Genomic DNA, 16175 nt, shown 5'->3' with positions numbered 1-16175 from the left:
GCCCCCACAGCTAGTTGGGTTTGCGCAGGCGCCTACGGAAGTGGGCCACAGGAAGCGGAAGTCCCGCCTCTCTCGCGTTTTCTCTTCGGAAGCAGAGGAAGCGCGGAGGAAACCAGAGTGATCCGAAAGAGCAGACGCTACCACCATGTGAGGCCGGGCGAGGCTTAAGCGGCGGGCGTAGGGTGGAAGGTGCAAATTTGGTCACTGACCGGTGGAAGGGGGTGGGGAGGACGGAGGGCTGAGGCAGAGATTTTTAGGGGTAAAGTGGCGTACTTTTCTTGTGTTGAGTTTGAGAACGGGCGTGGGGCCTTTGACCCAAGATCGGTTCGGGAGAGGGAACAGCTTTATCAGATAATGGGCTGGGGGCTTTCCAAGTAATTTTAAGGGGGAACGATTTTACGAAAAAGAACTTGCGAGAGGGGAGTGCGGACTTTAAGGAACAACGATTAGAGGTGAGGGACTATCCGGATCATTTGAGCTGGAGACGGTTGGCCTTTCGACCTAATTCGCAACTTTACGGATAACGAGTCACAGGAATGATTTTACTTTATCCATTAAGTCATGATTTATTAAGTGCTCATGTATCAGGCACTGCTTTAGATATATGAGATATATCAGTGAATATCCCTCTCCAAGAAAAGTCCCCACCTGCAGCTTATGGGGTGGGAAGAGGTAGATAATTAAGGTCATGATAATAAACAGGTAAAGTATATGGTGTGTTAGGTGACCGGGGCTATGAATAAACAAACAGTAGCGCAGGGTAAAAACAATGGGGAGTGCCGATTTTGAGAGACAGTAACTGATAACTATCACAGAAGGACACATTGAGAAGGCAATACTGGAGTAAAGAAAGTGAGAGCTCGAACCACAAAGATAACTGGGGAGGCATCCAGGCAGAGGGAAAAGCCAGTGCAGAGGCCCAAGATAAAAGTTTGCCTAATACCTTAAAGGGCCACCTAGAAGGCCCCTGTGACTGGAACTGAGATTGAGAGACGTAGGGTATGGTAAAAACTTTGGATTTTACTTTTTTTAAAAAAATTTTTATTGGGAAACTGTGTTTTTCCAGGACCCATTAGCTCCAAGTCAAGTCATTTTCAGTCTAGTTGTGCAGGGCGCAGCTCAGTCGCCCATATGGGAATCGAACCGGTGACCCTGGTTAGAGCACTGTGTTCTAACCAACTGAGCCAACCGGCCGCCCGGATTTTACTTTTTTACACTGAGAAGGGAGCCACAGGATGATTTTGAAGAGTAAGATGATGTGACTTAGATCTTGGCAAAACCCCAGGACTGATCTGTGGAGAACACACTGTTGGGGAGCATGTGTGGGGTGCAGGCAGGGAGATCAGTAAGACACTAGGAGAAAGATGATGGAGATTCAGGTCGTGGTAAGAAATGGTCAGATTCTGGATATATTTGAGAGGCAGATGGCAGGATTTGCTGTCAGGTTGTAGGATGTGCAAGACAAAAAAGAGTCAAGTTAACATCAAAGTTTTTGCTCAAAGAACTGGAAAGATCGAGTTGCCATTGATGGAAATGAGGGAGGCTGTGGATAGAGTAAGTTGAGGTGGGTGGGTGTTGTGGATCACAACCTAGAACGTGCAAGATTGGAAATCACCATCCAAATGGGTATGCCCGCGAGGACGGAGCAGGAGGGTGGGTGTGTTGGGGAAAGGTTGGAGAGACACTGAGTGCCATGACCGTGACCATGCTCCAGCGCCAGGCCCTCTCACCTATGGGTTCCATACTTGCCCACTCAGGAGCCTCCTCAACAAGCCCAAGAGTGAGATGACCCCGGAGGAGCTGCAGAAGCGGGAGGAGGAGGAGTTTAACACGGGCCCACTCTCCGTGCTCACGCAGTCGGTCAAGAACAACACCCAGGTGCTCATCAACTGTCGCAACAACAAGAAGCTCCTGGGCCGTGTGAAGGCCTTTGACAGGTGAGTGCCTGGGTCTGTTCTGTTCAGGCTGGAGAAGCGGTCCCAGCTCCCGTCCGAGGCGCCTAAAGACCAGGTTTCTCAGAAGCCAGGGGAGTGAACGTCTTAAAACCCGCTGCCCCTCCAGCTGTGCAGTACAGTGGTTATGGGCATATACTTACGAGCCAGTCCTCCTGGGTTTGTGTCCCAACTCTGTTCTTAGCAGCCACATGACCTTCGGCAAGTGACTGTCTCGTCCATCCAGTGGCAGTAATCGTGGTGTTTGCAAAGATTCAGTGGCTTAATACATGGGAAGTGTAGTCAGTCACTAGAAGTACAGCATCTGGCACACAGTATGCTGTTACCTAGTTATTACATAATACGAGTGTGCACCCATGCCAGGTACTGTTTTAGGCTCTGGAAAGACCGCAATGACTAAAATACACATGGTTTCTGTACTCAGGGAGCTTATGGTATAGATAGGGAAGCCGACAGCAAATAATGTGTCAAAAAGACAAAAGATGAGAACTCATATGAAGAAAAGTGAAGCCAGGTAAGGGTATGGAGTACGGGGCAGGGGGTACTGTCTTTGATGGGTAATCAGAGCAGCCTCCTGGGAAGAGGCAGCAGTGAACAGACCTGAATAAGAGAAAGGCGTAAGCAAGGGTCTAAGTGTTTCAGCCAGAGGGAGCGACTAGGAGTTTTTCTGTCCGGGCTTCCGTTTCCTTATAATACCCCTCAGAGAACAGTTGTAAGGACTGAATGATACTGTGTATGATGAAGAGCAAAGGGCTCTGTACCTAATACATGACAAATGCTCAGTAAACATAGAAGCTGCGTGGTTAGCATCTGGGAAGCGCTTTCTTCACTGTAGTGTGCTGAGGCTTGATTCTGGAATGTTCTGGCCACTAGCTATTATGTGACCATGGACAAGTCTTTCCCTCTGAGCCTCAGTTTCCTTTTGAGTAAAAGGAGAAGAACAACAGGAAGCACAAGGAGGCAGATAGATCTGGATTTGAACACAGGCTCTGTCACCTCCAAAGTTTATGGTCTGGGCTGAGTTCCCATCATCCCACTGTGTTTAGTTCCTGCCCTAGACGTGGGAAATAACATCTCCTGGGTGAGGTGCAGTGAGGATGGCTTAATGCTTAGAAAGTGCTCAGAAGAGGCCTGTGCGCGTGGTGCTTGCTCAATAGGTGGTGGTGTGTGTGTATATATATATTTATTTTATTTTTATTTTTTCAAACTTGATTTTAAGTGTGTTTTTCCAGGACCCATCAGCTCCAAGTCAAGTAATTTCAATCTAGTTGTGGAGGGCGCCGCTCACAGTGGCCCATGTTGGGGATCGAACCGGCAACCTTATTGTTAGCACTGCGCTCTAACCAGCTGAGCTAACCGGCCGCCCCTATATGTATTTGTTTTAAATTCTTTTTTTCTTTTAAGGTGACTCTTTCTCTTTTTCCCCTAGTTCCTCCTCTGCTCCCATATTAGTCTCCTACCTTAGTATGTATCCTGCCACGTTTGACTCGCATACGTACCTATATGTAGGGAGTCCTTTTGGTGTTAGCTAGCAGCTTTATTGAGGTATAATTGGCCTGTCCTAATACAAAATAGTTTTTAAAATAGAATCTTCCTTGGGCTCGTAGGCATCTTGTTTTTCATACGTATCAGTGGTCAGAGGACATCGTTGCAAGTCAGCTGAGATGTTCTTAACCACCTTATTTACTTACTTCATTCTGTTGCTTTCTTGTGAGCAGTGTAATGCGCAGTTGAAGCAAAATTCAAAAGATATAAAAGGCGCCCAATGAAGAGCAAGTCTTTCCTCCCCACCCCCCAACTGCCGTCCCCAGGGACCTCACCATGGCCAGTCTCTCGGGTCTCCTCCTAGAGTGTCGCTTGACTATATCACACGTATAGCTATTCATATATATAGATACCGTATAGGAGGATGTTTTTTCTGTTTATTTTTGAATCACTGCTAATGGCATAGCACACAGTTTTATTTTTATTTTTATTTTTTTAAATTTTCATTGGGGAATATTGGGGAACAGTGTGTTTTTTCCCAGGACCCATCAGCTCCATGTCAAGTGGTTTTCAGTCAAGTTGTTTTCAATCTAGTTGTGGAGGGCGCAGCCCACTGGCTCATGTAGGAATTGAACCGGCAACCTTGGTGTTATGAGTGCTGCACTGTAACCGCTGACCCAACCAGCCACCCCAGCACAGTGTTAGACCTTGGCTTTTCCCCTTAATACATTAGGTTGGTGCAAAAGTAATTGTGTTTTTTGCAATTGTTTTTAACCTTTTAAATCACTCTTAACTTTTGCACCAACCTAATACCTCAGAAATGTTTCTGTACTGGAATGCTACTTCTTTTTTAACTTATTTTCTCTAAATTGGTAATCTGTTCACATAATTCCAAAAACAGTAGTAACAGTCCAATGAGAGGTTTCCATCTGGCTTGTTTCCAGTCTCCATAGGTCATTCCACTGCCACCATTTTTTCCTTACCACTTGGTGATATTTCTGTGTATCCGCCTATCCCTTCGCCTTGCTTTAGTTTTGCTTCATAGCAGTTACCACCACCTGACAGCACATTACAGGTCTCTGTTCACTTGCTTAGAGTCCTTCTCCCCTCACTAGAATGCATACCCCCCCGAGGGCAGGGATAGCGTATTTTAATTCTTTGCTATAGTCATTGTATTTGTCGAGTGAGCAGATGCATACTATTACCACATGTGCCCAGCTGGCGCCCTGAGGACGGGGACAAGGCAGGACTGCAGGGGAGGTTCATGAGCTGCCCCAGGGGCCTCTGGTTGTCCAAAGAAAAGCAGCTCCTTTGCTGACGCCTCCGAAATACTCGGAGTTAAAAAGCACCATTTTGTTGGCCTTCCCCCTGTGCCGGGCCCTATTCCTTCACAGGAAGGCTGTGTTGCTTCATGTCATTAATATCTTCACAGCAGCCCTATGAGGTGGGCACCGTGAATGTCTCCATTTTACAGAGGAGGAAACTGAGGCACACAGGGGTGAAGGCCTTTACCCGACCTCGACCTGAGGATTGGCAGAGGTGGCGTCTTGGCCCGGGTCCTACACCCTCCCCCAGCCGGGCAGTCCGAAGGCGGCCCCCTCACTCACGGGGCCTCTCCATCCCCTGTCCCCACCAGGCACTGCAACATGGTGCTGGAGAATGTGAAGGAGATGTGGACGGAGGTCCCCAAGAGTGGCAAGGGCAAGAAGAAGTCCAAGCCAGTCAACAAGGACCGCTACATCTCTAAGATGTTCCTGCGAGGGGACTCGGTCATCGTGGTCTTGCGGAACCCCCTCATCGCTGGCAAGTAGGGGCCTCCTCCCGCCGCCAGAACTCGCTCCCCTGTCGTGCGGAGACCTGCCCTCCCAGATGGGAATAAAAGTCCTGTGTTTTTTTCTAGTGGCCTCTGTCTGTTCCCAGGGCCTTGTGAGTGGGGTGGCCTTGGGGGGAGGGAGGCCGCTGGGTATGGGGCCGAGCGCTGGGATCAGGACCTCTGAGCAGGTGAAGAGGCCCTGTCTGTGTCCCGTCCAGGCCTCAGTTTCCCCGTTTGTGAAGTGAATCAGATAAGGAAAGCTTTTGCTTTTTTCCTATTTTCTATTTTCTACCTTTACCTCGTCACCCTGTCTCTCCTTTCTCCCTCTTAATGAGTCAGCCTTGCTTGAAATTTCTTCCGGTCTTTTTTTCCAGTTGTTCAGTCAGGAAACATTCCCCAAGTGCCTCTTCTGTGTCCAGCTCTGTGTTGCAATGCTGTGGACGCATCAGTGCCCGGGAGAGCTCCCGACCTGCCCTCACTGACAGTAGGGGGTACACATTTAAAGCACTTGGTACCCAAATACTAATAGCAATCATGCTATCACCTGCTGAGCTGTTGGGGTGCCAGCCCTACCCCAGTGCTGTTTAGACTTCCTCCCAACCCCTCTGAGCAGGCACTATTATTTATTACCTCCAATTTCCAGAAGAAGGAACTGAGGCACAGAGAAGTTGTGTCACTTCGCAGGGACACCCAGCCAGGAAGTGGTGATGCTTTGATTCAAGCTCATCCTGTTCCTGAGCCTGTGGCTTAACCCCTGAGCTCTGCTGCCCCTCAAAGTAGAACCTGATTACTCTTGAGAGAAATTCTCTGACACGCTTAGGGAAATAGAGGTGAGAAAGGGGGCCTTACTAATTGGGGAGATTCCTCGGGTACACATCGGGCTTTCCCCAGCCCAGATCTCTGTGTTCTGTCTCTGCCTGCATCTCTCTGTCCTCAGATAGGGCTGACCGCCAGGTGGCTGCAGGAATTGGAAGGCCTGAGGTCAGGGTCTTTGACACTGAACTATGAAAGGTACAGCCTGAGTTACCCTGTAAGCCCGGTAGTGGCAAAGCTGGGCACCCTGCAGCAGAAGAGGGTCTGACACACACAGGGCGACAGCTGTGGGATTATAAAGTCGCACGTTTACCGGGTGGTCTAATTGGAACTTCCATCTGTGGGGTAGATACTAGAGCCATCCCATTTTACAGATGAGAGAGCTAAGGCCCAGAGAGGGTAATGACTTGCCCAGCGTCACTCAGCAAATGATAGAGCCACGTTCAGACTTAGGAAGCCAGGTCCTTATGAACAGTCTTTACCATGGGGCAGCAGGATAGAGCCACAATATTCTGTAAAGTGGAAGCAGTGGTGCTGCTGCGGGAGACATCCCTGGCAATTAGATTCACGTGCAGGAGCAAGGACAGATAAGCCCTGGAGTCACAGACCTGTGTTCATATCTGTCCCACCTGCCCCTGGTTGTTGATGTGTCCTTCCTGGGAGATGGAACTTGGTTCCCCTGCCTTGCAGGCTGGTGGCAAAGATTCCAGCCTGGCACCCTGCTTTGTGTCAATCTGAATTTCCGTCCGCACCTTTCCACCCAGCTCCTTGCCCAAATGGTTCCTGATCACCTCTGGCTTCAGTGGTGAAGGTGAAAGCAGAGGCTGCGGGAATAGCACCAGGTTTAATGTGGAGCTATTTAACGCTGTGGCAGCAGCGTTTAATGTGCATTATGCCTCAGACAGTAACCTAAAAGGAACTCATTGGACTCTCAGGCAAGGTACCATCATTACATCCATTTCCCAGAAGTGGAAACTGAGGCACAGGGAGGCTGAGAATTTCCCCAAGTCACACAGCTAATAAGTAGCCAAACTAAGATTTGAAGCAGGCTGTGGCCTGCAGCTTTACTCCTACATCACCTTTCTAGAGAAGCAGCCCTCAATATGTTTGGCACGCGTGTGCACCCGTTCCTTTTACTTGTACACATTGCAAACAGTTAAATTATCAGGAAATCGTACGAACATCTCCAGTTGGGGCTTTCTCTTAGGCAGTGACGACAGTGGCAGCACGATATTCATGTTCTCATGGCAACGTGGCTGAAGATGCACAGTGCTACCCTCCAGGGTGTGCGAGGCCACTCTAGGCACCCAGCCCTGCAGCCCGCCTCAGTCATTTCCCTTTATGGCCTGGCCAAGAAGATTCACCCCACACAAAACCCCACAGAAAACAACTGTTTCTCATGCTTTATTTACAAGGGCCCTACCCTAGGCCCTACCCTCCCCGAGCCCACAAGAGGGATCCAGCAGGGGCACCTCATGCTTAAAGGACTGAGTTTATCTGTCCAGGGAGCTGGGGACCCGAAGGAAAAGAACAACACCCAGGTACTAACTGAATCTAAGTGTGTGTGGAGGGGGAAGGATTTAGGACTGAGGGTCTTGTGTGTGTACAGGTGGTCCAGCTACAATGAAGCTGTTGGCTTCCCCTCCATTTCCCAGTTCCCAGGGGCTGCCCAGGAGGGGGCTGGGATGTGTGGCCTCACTCCCCAGCTAGCAGTGGTCCTGGCCTCTCTGGATGTCAGTTTTCGGCTCTGAGCTGCCCTGAATTGCCCGTGTTTATATCTACACACTGAATCCTCTCTGGACCCCAGTGCCGCTCACATTTCTGTCTCCAAGTCTGACCTTCCCTGTGAGCTCCAGACCCTTAGTCCCAGCTTGGTTCTCCCCACCCTGAACCCCATCTCCCTCTCTCCTCTCTCCACTGTCCCAAACCTAGGAATCTTCCTGGACTTCTCTGCTTACTACACTTTCCTCATGCGATACATAGCCAAATCCTTAGTTCTACCTTTAAAACAGCTCTCAAATCCAACCACTTCACAGCCCTCCGTGGCCACCACTCTGGTCCAGCCACCGTCAACTCCCACTGGCAGTCTTTGCACTAGGCTCCCAGCTTCCATCCCCGCCCCTAATAACGTGATCCCCCCACAGGGCAGACAGAAGGATCTGTTTAAAACATGAGCCCATGAGATGCTCCTGCTAAGAATTTTCAGTGCACCTGGAATAAAATCACCACTCTCGTGCCCCTGCCCACTTCTCTCTCCCTTTGTGTTGGCTCTGACTCATCCCACTCCAGCCATGCAGGCCACCTCTCTATTCCTAAGACACGTCTAAGCTCCTACCTGCCTCAGGGCCTTTGCAGGTGCTGTTCCTTCTGTCTAGAATCTTGTCTTCCAGTTCTCAAAGCTGCCTCCTTCACCTCTTGCAGACATGGCTTAAAAATGTCACCTCAGAGATGTACTTCCAGACCACCTTAATTCCCCTTCGAATTTTTCTTCATAAGCCATTCCACAGCGTATGTGTAACTTGATGTATTGCCTTCACGGTCTGTTTCACACTGAATTGTGAACTCTAGGAGGACAGGGCCCTTGTCCTCTGTTTCCTTAACCCTCATTTCCCCAGCGCCCTCCACACACGGCTTGGTATACAGTAGGCGCTCAATAAATACATGTTAACTGAACACAAGAATCCCACTGCCTAGCAGTAACTTTCCAAGACCGGGCTAGCAGCATCCCCGGGCCCTGGGAGGGTTCCCGAGGACGGGACGCGGCCCGTGGCGACCTGGCCGAATCCAAAGCCCAAGGGCAGGGTCCCTGAGGCGCGCTCCGGGGGCTGGCGATGCTCCTCGCTGAGACTGCGGCGCAGGCGACAGCGGTGCCATCCGCGGCGGACCTCCGACTGCACCTGCACAACCGAAGGGCGCTCAGAGGCAGTACCAGGCGCGCCGTTCCCTGCGGAGCCGCCAGAGGGCGCGGGCGGCGGGGCGGGGCTCTCCCTACCTCCTTGTTGATGAAGCAGTAGAGGACGCTGACCAGCAAGCCCTGCCAGAAGAGGCGCGCGGTTAAATCGGGGTGGGGATTATAAATACCCCTTTAAGAGCTCGGACCCTTGCCAGGCCCCAGACCACTTTGGCTGCCACCCTGCTCCCAGACTTTTGCAGTCACCTCCCTGGCTCTCGGCTCCTCCCCTTGTCCTCTCTGGTTTGCTGATCAATAAAGTGGTTAAGAACAGGGGATCCTGGATGTGATAACCGCTTCCCTACTTTCTTCCCCACTTGGGCAAGCTGCTTAATCCCTTGGGCCTCAGTTTCTTCATCTGGAAAATGGGGTAGTATAATGGTGGTTGTGAGAATTGAGGTATTAATATGCAAGAAGTTGTAGTGCCTGACACATAGTGTTAAACCTTTTCCTTAATTTCATTATAACTTATCTTACCATTATTATATATGATATAATCATTATTAATAAATCAACTTATGATTATTTACTTAATTTTAATTGTTAATGATTAATTCTTAAATTAATAATCATTAGTTGTGTTATATTTGTATAAATGTATGTTTTACATATGAATTTAAATAAATAAAAAACCGTTTATAATTAATAAATCACTTGATACATTAATACAAATCAATTATTTATATGTTATTGTTAAGATATTACTTGTCCTATCTCCTCCTTGCTCCCGCTGGCTCCCTCTCCCACAGGGATGCCAGCCTTCCACCATCACCACAGGTACTCTCTGCCACCTCAGGGATCTTGCACTTGAGATTTCTCTTCCTGGAACATTTCCTCAAAATATCTGTCTCCCTGGATCCGTCACCTTCATCCAATCTCTGCTCCCATATCTTCTTTTTAGGGAGGCCTTCCCTGACCCCCTGTCTGTAACCATTCTTCTTTGATCCTCAGCTCTATTTTCTTGCTTCGCCCCCCACCCCCTGCCTTCTAGGCACATCTCACCATCTGCTATTCTGTATATTTCACTCACCTAGCTTGTTTAGCATCTGTCTCTCCCACTAGAGGGTAGGGACCATTTTGTTCTTGGCTCTATCTCCCCATAGTAAACCTGGAAGGGTGCTTAGCATATAGTAAGTTTTTCATAAATGTTTGCTGAATTTAATGAATGAACAGCCTTGTGGGGAGACACTACTGTTGTCCCCACTTTAGAGATGAGAAAACTGAGGCCCAACGAGGTAAAGCATAGTAGGGACTAGGGCAGAGCAAGCAAGTTCAGGTCAGTTTTAAATTTTGGAGTGAGTGCCTCCTTACATCTTGCGCTTCAAGCACCTCTCTTGCCTCACCCTAGCTTCTACCCTGATGTGAAGGCCACAGAGCTGGGAAGTGACAGACCTGATTTGGCCCCATCCCGGTCAGGTCTCAAAGCCCCTGATCTCCACCAAGAGGCAGTACAGCCGAGACCACCCATCTGTCTAGGTTCCTGCTGCCTCAGCTCATCACAGCGCTAGGTCAGTATTTTGTGTGGAATGAATGAACCGAACCCCATCGTCACATCCCATTCAGTGGCCGCGCCGGAGGATGACTGTAGCCGTCCTGCCCTTGTGGGGAGAAGGGCCATACAGGTCGAAGGATGTAGCCCCTGTGCCCAGCCTGAGCACCTGGAAGGAGCTGAGGACGATCTCAAAGCTGAGCTTGGCGAAGCGCAGGGTGCCCCGGGCCTGTTCCTCTGTCACGGGAGCAAACACCACCTCGTGGACACCCAGCAGGGGCACCAGCGTCAGCGTGGAGCGAGCCAGCCTGGGGGTGGCAGTGGTAGAGGGTGGCAGTGGTCCCGCAGCCCCGGATCCCCCATCTTACACCCGGAACCTTTCCCCTTCGTTCTTACTGTCCTCCCCCCCCACCTCAGCCGGTAGTCCGGGCAGCGCATCTGCCGTGTCCTCAGCTTGGACACGAGGACGCCAAGAATGCGGATAAAGATGAAGAAATTAATCTACGGGGAGAAACAGAAGCTGACCTAGCCCGACCCCGTCCTGGGAGGCAGAGGGTGGAGCCCCGCTTCCCAGGATGGGAAATCCCTGAGGACGGCCTGGAGGAGGCGGGGCGGGCCGTACCAAGATGGCCATGAGGATAGGGGTACGTATGATCCACCAAAAGGCCTTAACATCGTTTCGCTCCCAGCACCTGAAGGAAGGGTTTTAGAGTTGAGATTGAAAACCATTAGTTGCACAAGATCTCTCCTTCACTCTCCAGGCCCCGCCCACCTTCCTTAATGCCACACCCACATTCCTTTAAAGCCCCGCCCGCTACTATACAGGTCCCGGTCCTCATCCCGCCCCTTCCAGTAGTCTACGAACACGATCTTTCCAAGCTCCCAGCCCTTTAGAACCCCACCCACATCCCCTCCAAGCTCCCAGGTGACACCGGAACCACCCCACGTTTCCATCACACCCCTCCCGTGTCCCTTAAAGCCCCGCCCACCTCCCAGGCCCAGCCCCAGACCCCGCGACTCACTGCGTGTTCTCGTACAGGTACCTGACGATCACCCAGGGAATGACGAAAAGAGCGGGGGCCCCTGTGCAGACCCCGACCCCCCCCCACCCCGCCGCAGCTGTCAGAGCGCGCACGGGCCCCGCCAGGCCCAAGACCCGCGGAATTCCCACGCCGGGGTGGGGAGGCAAAAGACTAGAGACGGGAGGAAACCTGAGGCAAACCAGCAGGGTAGTGGGGCAACGGAGGCGCGCTGGGCTGGGCAGGAGACAGGGTCGGGGCTCACCCCAGCCGAGGAGCAGGTAGTAGCGGAAGTGGCCCCCTTCGGAGCCTCCCACAAGCACCAGGAGTCTGTGCAGGTAGATGCCCTCCACCAACAGCCACGTGTAGTTGGCGCCCACGCAGTACTGGGTCACAATCTGGGCTGTTCGGCAGGCGACTAGAGCCTAGGAGGGGTGGCCAGACAGGGAGGTTGCAGTGAGGGCCCCCCAGGTGCCCCAAACCTTCCACCTGGTTGTCCTTCCATCCCCATCTCTTGCCATCAAATATTCTCCTCCCACACTACATCACCAAAGGATGGGATCTGTGGTTGGTTTCTCTCAACATACAAGAAGTCTCCCACTCTACCCTCTTAAACAATTGATATCATCTTCCATCTGGCTATCAGAATTCCCCCCAGAGCCCCCAAATATGGCCTCACCCACCCCATTCTCCTAAGAATTGAACTCAACTACTCCACCGATCCAAAGGTTTCTCCCATTTCATCACCCCTCTCCCACCAGCATATGGACTCTCCCACGCCTGGTTCCCTAACAATTGGCGTGGCCCAACTCATCACCAGATACTTTTTCTTACCTCTGCCCCCAGTCTCTAGTCTCTCCCACCTTGTCTCCCAGTAACAAACTGGTATCTACCAAATCCTCCCCCACCAGTTAGCCTCTCCCATCCTGTCTCTTCCTCATCTCCAGTAGAAGACTCTTTCATTGATGGAAAAGTCCAATGATGGGTAAGATAATGAAAGAAAGGGAATGGAAAATTCCAGTAAAGGAGGTGATGGTGTCAATAATGGAGGAAGCTGAGTTGGGAGGGCCCCTCTCCAAATGTGTTTGGAGGGGTCAAGAGAGAGAGACTGTTGATAGTGTAGGAGGTGATAAATAGATTGGGAAACTCCTAGCCCCACCAGAGGGGCAGAATCCCAATATGAGAAAGAGGGATGAAGCTCACTCACCTGGTTCCACAGGACAGGGGCCTGGCCCCCAGGGGAGGGGCCAGGTGGAGGTAGCAGCCGGTCTCGGGTGAGGATGGCTGCCGCCCGCAGCATGAAAGATGTGAACAGGTTGATGTGGACGTAGTTGCGAGTGCAGTGCAGCCGCCTGCGGGGTTTGGGAAGCAGTCTGGAGACCCCTGGAGACCTGTCCCCACTATCTAGAGCCCCTTAAACCACCTCATGGCCCGTCTTCCCACAGAACCACCATTGGGTGCTTGTTGATGGTGGAGTCTGACCATTCCATCTTACTGGGCAAAGTGGGGCCCAGTCACTGCCGCTGCCGCTCCAGGCTGGGGTGTCCCACCTGAAGAAACTCAAGATGAGCAGGGCCAGCAGCAGTGTGGCCAGTGACAGGGAATAGCCGACAGTGTACACAATCTGTAGCCGTTCCAAGATCAGCCTTTGGTCCTGTGGGGGTGGGGGACAAAGGCACAGAGCTCAGCTCTTCCCCCAGGACCAGAAGGGGCTAGGTATCTACCAAATCCTCCCCCACCAGTTAGCCTCTCCTATCCTGTCTCTTCTGCTCTTTGTTCTTGCCCAGCACCCCAATTTTCTCTCAGGGATCCAGCTACTCTTATTTGAGTGGGACTGACTTTACCACTCAGCTCCAGGGCTGGATATGTGACCAGCCAATCAGAGCATTATATCTACCCCCCCACGTCCCCATCGCCATGTCACACACACACACACACACACACACACACACACACACACACAGAGTGATTAGTCCAGGGTGGGCATATGACCCAAACCAGGCCAATAAGAGTCAGTCCTGGGACATTATTATGCTGGAGCTATTGAGAACGAAGTTCAATCTCCGCAGTGTCGCTTGGTTGGTGGGATGTGAGCCTGGTGCTAATGGGGAACACCTTTTCCACCCCACAGAAAAGATGAGGCCAGAACAGAAAAAACAGGCATGATATGGTGAGAGACAAGAGATTCCTGACATCATTTGAGCACCTAGATCCAGCTGTGCCTGAGGCTGTAGCCTTCTACTTTTCAATCACAGAAGCCAGTACATTTTTTTCTCCATCATCAAGCAAGTTTAAGTTGAGTTTCTGTCCCTTGGAACCCAGAGCTCTGAACAGTACAAGGGGTTTCAGGCTCGGTATGAGGATGCTGCCTTTTCACCTTTCCTTGGATGTTCAATCTGAATCTCTAACCTATTTTTACCTGAAAGGTCTCATTCTTCTCTGGGTTCTCACACTGAGAATGGTCTCTCCAAGGTCCCCATTGGCCATCACTGCCACACTGGCGGAGGACAAAGCCCGCAGCCACTGTAGGGGATCAGAGGCACAGAGAAAGAGATGGAGACAGAAAGACCAACTGTGATAAAAAGGCAGAGAGAGAGAGAGAGAGAGAGAGAGAGCCAAAGTGATGGTGATGATAAAAACCCTCATATAGCATTTTACACGTATTAATTAATATTCATAAGAAGCCCATGGAATAGGTACTGTCATCAATCCCATTTTACAGATGAGGAGGTTGAGGCATAAAGAAGTTAAATAAACTGTCCTGGGCCACATAGCTAGTTAGGACAGGAAGACCAGGATGCCCAGAGACAGACTCAGAAAAGAGAAAGTAAGAACCCGGTGGTCCTCAGAGATACAGAGACAGAGACAGAGGAGGGGCATTAGGTGACAGAGCCAGGATCAGGGTGACCCAGCCAGGGTTGGACATACAGGAGGAAACACCCAGACAGAGAGGAGCAGGAGATGGGGTGTAGGTGAGCTTTGAGGGAGTGGTGTCTGGGGCAAGAGTTAGGAGCTGTTTGTTTCAGGGAGAGCCTGGGGGCCACTCACCATGGCGATACCAGGGCAGGTACCAGGGGCAAGACGCACGGGCAGTGGCGTTAGGTGCAGCGTAGTCCCAGCAGACGTACATGTCGAAGGACCCGTTGCAGGCGAGGCCTGGGGTGGGCGTGGGGGTCAGATGTCGGGGGACCTACTGCACCCTGAGCCCAACGCTTCTCCCCACCTTACACACAACAAGCCCGGCCCTAGCCCCGCCCACCTAGAGTGGTCCATCCCTGCTTCTCCACAGCTCTGTCCATCGCACCCCGAGGCCGCGCCCATCCTTCCAGCCTCACTCTCGGCTCTGCCCCCACCCCATGCAAGTTCCCAGTGCACGTGCTTCCCACTCTGCGAGGCCCTTCCTAGGCTCCACCCCAAGCCCCACCCCCTTCGCGCTTCATTTCAGGCTCTACCCATTCAGTGCAGCCCGACCCAAAACCCTGCCCATTTCAAGCTTCTTTCCAGGCCTCTCCCACTAATCCGAGTTTCTCCCCAGACCCCACGCTCTCAGCTCTAAGTCTTTCCCACCGAGGCCAAGCCCACCCAGGCCTCTCCAACCCAGCCCGCATCTACCCCAGACATCTCCTCTCTCAGGCCCCGCCCGTTAGTCCTAGGCCCGCCCCAAGCCCACCCCTCTCAGCCCCAGCCCTTCCCATCCACCCAGCCCACCCCTTCCCCACTCCTACCCGCTGGGGACTCCGCTGTCTCCAGCGTCTCCTGGCACTCCCTGCGGTAGCGTTCCCAGCGCTGGTACAGCTCCCCCGCCGTCTGCCCCTCAGAGCCTGTCTACGGAAAGAAAGAAGGGAGGACCCCCCCGACCGACACCCGCTCCCAGATGGTGTGGGCCAGACACCCGAGAGGGACTTAGAGGGGGGGCTGTTCGCTTTGCCCAGTCTTGGGTGGCTGAGAAACCTCTTCTAACTCTTGTGGGGTACCTAGAAACCACCAGGGGAGTTGCTGTGGGGGACTGAACACCTCCAGGAAAATTAGGGGAGTGGCTGGAAATCATCAGGAGGATTTGAGGGCGAAAGAAGAGAGACTAGAGAAACAACCATCAAAACTTGAATCTTGGCAAGTGGGGCAGTCTTAAAACTCTCTCGGCAGTGGGGCAAGACTTAAAACCGCCCCCAAATCTCCCTCCAAGCCTTGAACTCCTATAGCAACTCGAGTCCTCACCTCTGCCATCCAGAGCAGTGGTCCCCACAGCGAGAACAGCAGTAGCAGCCGCCAGGACGGGCAGTTGGTCATCGTGAGGGCGGCGGGGCATGGGGAGCGAGGAGGTTCGGTCCTTCGGACGGGGGAGCAGCTCGGCCTGGAGGGTCCAAGAGCAAAATCCGGAGCCTCTGCCCTCCGCCCTAGAGCCACTCGGCTCCGGAATTCATACACGCGGACTCAGAGCCAGCGCCCCCCGCTGTCCACACACGTGAGAATTTGGGGGGAGAGACGCGTGAGGAGGGGGCGAGGCTGGGATTCGACACGTGATTCCGGGGCTCACCCCCAGCTGTTTCTGGAGCAGCGGCTGTGGAAGGGGGGGTGTTTGCTGAGGGCGCGGTTGCCCTAGAGCTGCACTGGGCGGAAGCACTAATGTCAGAGGGAGTCTAGACCTAGAGACTAC

General features: G+C 52.1%; 2 protein-coding genes across 2 annotated transcripts; one reads left to right on the top strand and one right to left on the bottom strand.

Annotated features, from left to right (window-relative positions):
* The first annotated feature begins 9 nt into the window (after positions 1-9).
* SNRPD2 (small nuclear ribonucleoprotein D2 polypeptide) lies at positions 10-5336 on the top strand. The gene is made up of 3 exons (XM_033127248.1): positions 10-147; positions 1758-1937; positions 5074-5336. Coding segments are annotated over exons 1-3 (357 nt in total). The 5' UTR covers positions 10-145; the 3' UTR covers positions 5249-5336.
* Positions 5337-5485: 149 nt separating this feature from the next.
* On the bottom strand, positions 5486-15815 carry GIPR (gastric inhibitory polypeptide receptor). Its single transcript, XM_033127246.1, has 13 exons — positions 15737-15815; positions 15247-15346; positions 14570-14677; positions 13941-14044; positions 13072-13175; positions 12729-12873; positions 11787-11946; positions 11525-11585; positions 11125-11194; positions 10915-11003; positions 10672-10810; positions 9056-9097; positions 5486-8960 (listed from the first exon to the last, which is right to left on the bottom strand). Exons 1-13 carry the CDS (start codon positions 15806-15808, stop codon positions 8754-8756), a joined length of 1401 nt encoding a protein of 466 aa, XP_032983137.1. The 5' UTR covers positions 15809-15815; the 3' UTR covers positions 5486-8753.
* Between the last annotated feature and the right edge of the window lie 360 nt (positions 15816-16175).

This window comes from Rhinolophus ferrumequinum, chromosome 15 (genome assembly GCF_004115265.2).
Source record: "Rhinolophus ferrumequinum isolate MPI-CBG mRhiFer1 chromosome 15, mRhiFer1_v1.p, whole genome shotgun sequence".
Classification (NCBI taxonomy): Eukaryota; Metazoa; Chordata; class Mammalia; order Chiroptera; family Rhinolophidae; genus Rhinolophus; species Rhinolophus ferrumequinum.
Note: the sequence above shows the minus strand (reverse complement) of the source record. Positions and strands in the feature narration are given on the sequence as shown.

Bases quoted from the DNA above. Each gene is read 5' to 3' on its own strand.
- SNRPD2 (XM_033127248.1), top strand. The intron at 1,938-5,073 runs GTGAGTGCCTGG...TGTCCCCACCAG, and splicing joins CGTGTGAAGGCCTTTGACAG to GCACTGCAACATGGTGCTGG.
- GIPR (XM_033127246.1), bottom strand. From the start codon at position 15,808: ATGACCAACTGCCCGTCCTGGCGGCTGCTACTGCTGTTCTCGCTGTGG. The intron at 15,347-15,736 runs GTGAGGACTCGA...TTCTTTCCGTAG, and splicing joins CACTGCTCTGGATGGCAGAG to ACAGGCTCTGAGGGGCAGAC. The intron at 8,961-9,055 runs GTAGGGAGAGCC...TCGGTTGTGCAG, and splicing joins ACTGCTTCATCAACAAGGAG to GTGCAGTCGGAGGTCCGCCG.